This window comes from Acanthisitta chloris, unplaced genomic scaffold, assembly GCF_000695815.1.
Source record: "Acanthisitta chloris isolate BGI_N310 unplaced genomic scaffold, ASM69581v1 scaffold41424, whole genome shotgun sequence".
Lineage (NCBI taxonomy): Eukaryota > Metazoa > Chordata > Aves > Passeriformes > Acanthisittidae > Acanthisitta > Acanthisitta chloris.
In genome coordinates this window covers 1-7621 of record NW_008668363.1, presented here as the reverse complement: position 1 = coordinate 7621, position 7621 = coordinate 1, and the positions used below count along the sequence as shown (strand labels likewise).

The window sequence follows — 7621 nt, the reverse complement described above, 5'->3', positions numbered from 1 at the left end:
GTTTAGGTCATTTTCTTAGAGCTAAAAATCTCATCTACCATTCATGTCTTCCCAGGAAAATCAGAAAGTGATCAGAAAGTGACAGAAATGTATTTTGCTCCTATGTTGAATTAATTAAGCTTTACAAAATTTTTTTTAAACAGTCTGCAAAGAGTGTATGTACTGTGGCCTGTACTGTGCCTTAGCACCACAACTATACTGAGGAGGTAACTTTGGCACCAGCTGGTTCAGCCTTCCTGAGGGTGGTAAACTTGAGGCACCTTCTGACCCCACACTGGCACCTGTGTGAGGTCAGGGACTTCTGGCTCAGTTTCATTTTTCCACCCCCGAAAAGAAATCGAACCTGTCTCTTTCTTACTCATCTTCCAGTTTCAATCAAGAAAATCCCAACTGTCTTGTAATTTTTTATAGCACAAGGTAGTATTTAAAAAAAACCAACTCTGAAATGATCATATTTTAAAAAGCAGCCTCAGAATTAAAAAAACTAGAGATAAAACCTTGCAGGCCAATTTTGAGACCATAGATCAACTAGGGGCAGATTATGCACCCCCTTCCCTTCTGACATGTAATTAGTTACTTAAAAAAGTTTACTGATGACTTAAAAAACCCAACGAAAACATATGACCAACCCAAAACCCACAGCCAAAAGACAAAACAAAGTACTTGTGCAAATGGAAACGGTGAAAAGATGAGGCTAAATGAGCTCTGCTGTATCCCCCAGTCAGCAAGGGCTCTCAGTTACCATTTCCCTTCAGTAAGGACTGACCTGCAAAGCACCAATTCTCGACCAATTACAAACAATACTCAGAATGAAGATGATGTTTCAAGTTATTAGGGTGTCTTAACCGTCTTCTAAGTGTGAATTCCAGAGGTCTCTTATTTAAAAAACAGCTCTTCACAGATCCTTCTCGTGTCCTGTGGGGACGTGACACTGTGGCCTTGTGTCCTGGAGTCTGTGAAGATTTCATAGTCATTCCCTCCCTGGAAGCAGAAGAGGATTTAATTTTATTTAATTACACATAAATATACGTGACAATATATAGTGACAATGCTGAGGGAACAACAGCACTGCCACCTGTGTGAGCAGAGAGCCCTGAAAGCTGCAGCTTTGTGCACTGCAGGGAAGCAGTTCCTCAATTTCTTATGCTGTTTGCCATGCTGCTTTTCCCAGGGTCAGCACCAGCTCTGGGTACTCCAACACTGAAAATGTTGCACTGCCACTGACAGGGCCTAAAATGAACTGTCCATAAACTCAGTGCCACAGGGACAGGTGATTACTTTTGGTGTCAAAGGGGGAAAAAAGACCCTTTAATTTAAAGCTTGTCTTTTTCTTATAAATCTTCACCTTTTGAAGTTTATAAAGCTATAAAGTTCTTTTAACTTAAGAGTTTTGTAACTGTAAGTTCTCATAAAACTAAGCCTTCTCTTATAAATCTTAGCCTGACTCTGTCCCTTGGCCATACTCAGCTTTAATTTCATCCAAATCCTTGTGCTTGCTGTTGCCCTTAGCAGCTCTTGTCAGGTCTCTGCTTAGCATTTTTAAGAGCCTCTGACTTGCCCTGAGGGACAGGGACAAAGCTATGTTGTTCCCCAACAAACAACTATGTTGTTCCCCAATGTGGAGACAAACAAGAGTGGTGAGCAAAGGAAGAGTACTAAATTAAATAGGATATACCTATGTTTAATAAGCACCAGCCAACAAGAAGCATCAATTTACACCAACCAAACAGAACAATCAGTTTCACACAGTCATGTCACAGAACTACAGAAGAGCAATTTACAACCAACCTCTATTAAGTCTGTCAAGAATCCTGCATGCCCTTCAGGAAATTGAAGGAAAACCTACCCCAGCACTGTGCTGACCTGCAACCAGTATAAACATGTGTTTATACCCTGACTTCAGCTCTTGTCAGGCACAAGGTTAGAACCTACAATCCTTGTGGGTTATAACAGCAGCTCTGAAATGAATAGAACAAGATAATATACTCACTGGCATAGTCTTGTCTCCAAAGAAATAAATAGTCTTGTATCCATCGTTGGCAACAATTCCTAAGCAGTACCTCTTGTCCCAGCCATCTGGGAACACATCGATGCTTATCTGCCCCCCTAGGAGAGAAAGGAACCAAGCAGATTGCTTTGATTGTAAGAACACGGTTCTGAGGGCAGAGTAAGTGGGAAAAAACCTAAACTGGGTAAGATTTTAGGTAAGGGGAGCTTTGCAGAAGCCACAGAAATGTTATGAGACCCTGGAGTTAAGTCTTGCAAGTACAGGAGGTGTTTTGTAGAGTATCAGTTACTACAGTTGTGATTTAGGGATGATTATTTATCCATTAAACAAATATGAAAGGTTTAACATGTTCCCAACTGCTCACTGCTCTCAAGGTGAACTTTTGTACAAAAATTATTTAATCTCTTTACTTTTAGAAAGGGCATGATGAACACAGACATTAGTGTAGGTACAGCCATAAAAGCTTAGGCAAAAGCCTTTCTAAAGCTTTCAGACAGAAAAAGGAGGAAATCAGCGTTTTTAGCACAGCCTAACAGGACAACAACTGTGCCAGTTCCAAATCCTTGGGCTTTACCAATACCTAAAAGCATAATTCCAAGTTGAAGCAGATGTCCAAAAGATATTTACAACATGCTTCAGGAGAGCTACACTGCAGTTCATTTCTGCCTCAGTGCTTCAATACCACAGCACTAATGGCAAGCACACTTTATAGCTCTGAAGCATAATAAAAGGCAGTAATGTGGTCATATATTGGGGGAGAGGGAAAAAAAAGGGAAGAAATACATGGAAAATTAATTCCCTCTTATTATAATTTTTCTCTTTAAGCTGGCACTTGCTTTTGGATTGTTTCCTTCCTCCCACACAATGTAGTTAGAGCTGAAGAACCAAAGGTGACTGAACAGCATTGAAGTAGTAGCTCTGATCAAAAGTGATGCACAGAAACAACTCTGACTAAACAGAGGCTTGTGATGTTTCAAAATGAGCAGAATCAGTCACACAACTGACATTAAAAGTCACTGAACTGATGAAAAGCAATGAATTTCTTTTTGCTGATGGATCTCATTAAAATGTCCCAATGAAAGCCTAACAGGAAAAAGAGGCTCAGTCTTGCCTGAAACCACCCCCAGAGAGAAGTGTCACACAGATGAGATGGGATGTCATAGCTGTAAGAGAGTATGACTTAAATGAAATTTGGATTATTAGATGTTTAATGACATTTTTAATGTATTACCTATAGAAAACGTGAGGCCTTTGCCTGCAAATTCTCTCTGTAAATCAGCTACAAATTTCTCTCTTATATGCTCCTTCTGTTAAGAAAAAACAAAACCAAACCAAACATCAGTTACATGGAAAGATAACCCCAAAAACCACCTCAAAAATATCCAAAGGTCTGAGCCCCAGGACTATGTGATTATAGCCACAGCTTGATATTACTGGCAGCATGCTGAGAATCTTCCCACTTTAATCTGTTAAACAGAGCAAAACTTTACACACACACTGTGGTATTTGCTATTCCACCTGAAAATCTTTAGAGTGCTATGGAGATTTGCTTCAAATCCCAGAAAAAAATTCAGTTTTACAAATGGAGAGACTGAGGCACAGAAGAGTCTAAACCACTGATACAATATACTCTTCTGATGCCATACACTCCAAACAGGGTGTTTCCAGAACACCTTGGCCTGAGATGTCCTTCAGCATCCATTAACTGAGCCACAGGTAGAGATTCCTTTTGAGGAATTAGGTCTTAGCTTTATCAGGTCAGAAACAGCTGCTGTGGTGCAGAGGAAACAGAACTCTCATGGCTCACATTCATTTCAGCCTTGCACATTTAGCTGTGTTCAAAGGTAGATAAATGGTAAAGAGTTTGACCTCAGCTTTTAAATTCTGCTTTAAAAGACTTTGCAGATGACAAGCAAAGGAGTAGTTTTATTGACCTGAACAGACACAGGCTGGCACAGCGAAGAGCACACCAAGGAAGGATGGTTTTATCTAGGACAGGGGTTTTCAGGATATTGGATTAAAAGAAACATGAGCCAAACCCATGCCTTCTGCAAGTAATCACTGTTAATTATTGCAACAAAAAACACTGTCTGTCCCCTGAGGGCTGAAGGAAGAAGTTAAATCGCATGGAAAGGATTAACATGAGAAAAACTGCACAAAGTATAGAAATTTTTTAGAAATCGTAACCTGCCACAACTGCCTCCTCCAGGGGAGTTGGGTATTTTCCAGGAGTTGTAACTCACTTTATCAAATTCATAGAACTCAAGTCGTTCCTCCTGGCTGCAGCTTCTTCCTATGGGGGACACGTTTAACATCCCATTTCGGAACTCAATGAAAGTGCCTCTGAAAGAATTGATCAACAAGACAGAAAATGCATGAAAAACCTGCTCAAAATCAACTTCCATCTAATTCTGAAGACAGTGGGAATAGCTTTCTCCTTCAACCTCTCATTGTATGCATAAACCCCTCAACAAGTAGCAACCAACACCTCTGGCACTGAGTCTTTTGGACTTCCATTTGAATCTGGCAACCTCAGCATCATCCTTACTGACTTTTAAAAGTATGATCTGTTTTTAAAAGTGTGACTGGAGCGTCCTGTCAACCTGATCCTCAGAGCCTGCCAGGCCAGGCTGGCAGCATCAGGGTGAAGCTGCAAAATCCAGAGCAATCTGGGCAGTGTCCTGCCTGGTCTCACACGCAGCTTTTGTGTCTCCAGCAGCTGCAGCTCACATGCCACACAGAGCTGCCCTTGCTGCAGGCTCCTCACCTCTGGAAAACATTAAGCTGCTGAATTCCAAACATGTCAAGGAAGCACTCCTGCTTCAAAATCAAATCTCCTTCCCTCTTCAATAAGAGTGCTGGAATCAGTATTTAAATCCTGTGTCCCAGCTGGGAGCTTGTCTTTGTGTGCATGGATTGAGCTCTGTTTCACACACACAGTGCTCCCAAACCAGAAACTACTCATTTCTTGCTGAGCATCCTGCTCTACACCCTGATGCTCAACATGTAACACGGAGAATGGGGTGACACCCAAATGTGTGTGTGCACATACCTCTTCTTTGGCAGTTTAATCTTTGCAATGTAGCTCAGGCAGTAGTTGATTACATCTTGAAGTATGTCCTCACCCAGGTGACCCTGAATGCTCTAACAAAATAAACACCATTCAACCAAGGGTCCAGAATTTGAGATTCTAAAAGCAAGTCACATGGAAAACACAGACATTGGATCATCAGGCATGGTTAATACCACAGAGGAACAAACAGGAGTTCAATCAGTAACTCTCAGTTGATGCACACATGGTACTAACTAAAGGCCCTCAGTTTTCTTTTTATTTACTCTGTTATTTTTTAACCGTAACACCAAATTGTCCTTTAACACACTCCCTACTAGTACCTGCTCTAGCAGCAAATTGGGGGCCAAAGGCTGCAGCCCTAAACAAAAAGCTGCAGTTCATGTCTGCTGTAGCCAAGCATGAAGAAACAGAGCTTGTTCCTGCAGTAAACTCAAACCACTCCTCAAGGCACCAATTTCAGCCAGGATCTCTTTGAAATGTTTAATCCCCATTACCTACATTGAACCAATGAAGGTGATTAGGGCATCTAAAACTGGATGGACACTTAATTTATTTACCCTCTAGCTTATACAACATATCAGACAGTTAATGTTTAAAAGATGCTACGAGAGATCTATGAGAAAGTTTCTGAACCCTAAGGCCCAACAGGCATCAGCTGTGAAATGCCACATTCCAAGGGCTTGGCCACATTGCTAATAGACAAACTGAAGGAAAAGCTGTTCCAGGATTTTCACTGCTCTTATTTGATCACACACTCCTGACTCCCAACAGCTTTTGGTTTGGAAAATAACCCAAAGAATAAAGCTTAAGGTGCAGGTTGTAATTACATATATCAGAGCACCAAAGGAATGATTTGGTACAGGAGTAACACATGAAAACAGCAGCAATTTAGGCCTTAGCTGGAACGGTGATCACAGAGGATTTGTGATCTGCACTGTGACTACAAAGCAAAATCTTGGTCAGAAAAGTTTTCTTTCCCACTCCTGGCAATTTCACACTCACCTGCTTGCTCAAGAACTTCCCATCTTTGTATGCTACAAGACCATTTTCTGGAAACACATAGTCAAATTTTTCAACCACTGCAAGCAAACAAAAGAGAGCAACTTATTACCCCTGTGTGGTTAATGCAGAATTGTCTTACACATAACATAAACTGGTTAAAATACAGCAAACATTAGATCCTAAAGCATGAAAGACTGAGCAGCATCACATCAAGCACAAGATCAAGACCACTCCCATTTCTCAGTAAGATTAATACTTCAAATCCCACAAAGTCATTAAGTTACCTGTGGTTTTGCTTGGAGCCTGTTCCTCACCTGCAAGTTTATCCCTTTGCATTAAATGTAAGGAAGTGACCAAACAGCTCAAATACTGCAAACACCTGGCACACAGCCTGGCTAGAAAGCAAGTCAAATACTGTGTTTATTTCCTCAGTGCTACTAATCTTCAGCAGATGTCTGGGAGCTGTAAGACTCTACAATGGCTACTGGACACCACTGGGAAGTTAACTAAATTCTGAGTTATTTGGGCATTACAGCAGGCTGTCAATTAATCTTTAATTGGCAAAGATTGATCAATTAACCTTTAAATTGGTAAATACTGATCCGTCAATTAAGTAAAGCCCATTCAAGACAATCTTTTACACAGGCAATGTCTCACAAAGGACCAGAGAATTCAGATCAGGGAGGCACAACAGCCGAGCAGCTCCCACGTGTGTATGTCACATCCTCAATTCCACTGTGCCCCAGCAGGGTGGCACAGCCCTCCCAAGGCTCTGCCACGATGCAGCATTTCCCCATTAGTTATAACCCTTTAAATGATACCAAAACACCTGTAAAACTCAAGTGCCAGTGCGAACACACTGAGCACAACACACCAAACCACCACCCAGGAAACAGTGCCACGCAAGGGAGGAGCAGAGTGAGCAGCGTTTAACCTACATTTAACCTTCCCGAGCTCCTCGCGAGCACTCGAGGGCAGAACATTGCGTCAGCCTCGCTCCTTACCGTCCTCGCCGAGCTGCTCGCGGATCTTGGCGAAGTCCGAGCCGCCCACAACTCCCACCTTCACCTTCTGCCGCAGCCGCTGCAGGAACGCGGCCATCTCCGGCGAGATCCTCTGCACCCAAACACAGCATCACAGCCCCGCTCGCTCACCGCCGGCATTACTTACTACAGACGCGTTAAGAACACGGGAGGGGTTTTTTCCTCCTTAAGCGGCACAGTCAGTAGCCCATCGAGCCCCAAGGAAAGGGGCGCAGGATGCGGCGTGGGACACAGCCCGGTCCCGAGGGCTCCCGGGGGGATGTGCCATATATCCCGGTCCCGAGGGTTCACGGGGGGATGTACCATATATCCCGGTCCCGAGAGTTCCCGGGGGGATGTGCAATATATCCCGGTCCCGAGGGATCTTGGACGGGATGTGCCATACATCCCGGTCCTATGGAGGGATGTGCCATACATCCCGTCCCCGTGGGCTCCAGGAGGATGTGCAATACATCCCGGTCCCACGGGGGATGTGCCATACACCCGGTCCCCGCG

At 43.0% G+C, this 7621-nt stretch overlaps 1 protein-coding gene across 1 annotated transcript; it reads right to left on the bottom strand.

Annotated features, from left to right (window-relative positions):
- Nucleotides 1–822: 822 nt before the first annotated feature.
- PMM2 (phosphomannomutase 2) lies at nt 823–7196 on the bottom strand. Its single transcript, XM_009072859.1, has 7 exons — nt 7088–7196; nt 6084–6160; nt 5061–5152; nt 4252–4351; nt 3240–3315; nt 1991–2106; nt 823–981 (listed from the first exon to the last, which is right to left on the bottom strand). The coding sequence occupies exons 1-7, from the start codon at nt 7182–7184 to the stop codon at nt 877–879; spliced, it is 663 nt and encodes a 220-aa protein (XP_009071107.1). The 5' UTR covers nt 7185–7196; the 3' UTR covers nt 823–876.
- Nucleotides 7197–7621: the final 425 nt, after the last annotated feature.

Excerpts from the sequence above, each read along its gene's own strand:
- PMM2 (XM_009072859.1), bottom strand. The coding sequence starts at position 7,184 with ATGGCCGCGTTCCTGCAGCGGCTGCGGCAGAAGGTGAAGGTGGGAGTT. Across the intron at positions 6,161-7,087 it reads CGAGCAGCTCGGCGAGGACG|TGGTTGAAAAATTTGACTAT; the intron begins GTAAGGAGCGAG and ends GTTTGCTTGCAG. Across the intron at positions 4,352-5,060 it reads ATTAAACTGCCAAAGAAGAG|AGGCACTTTCATTGAGTTCC; the intron begins GTATGTGCACAC and ends CAATTCTTTCAG.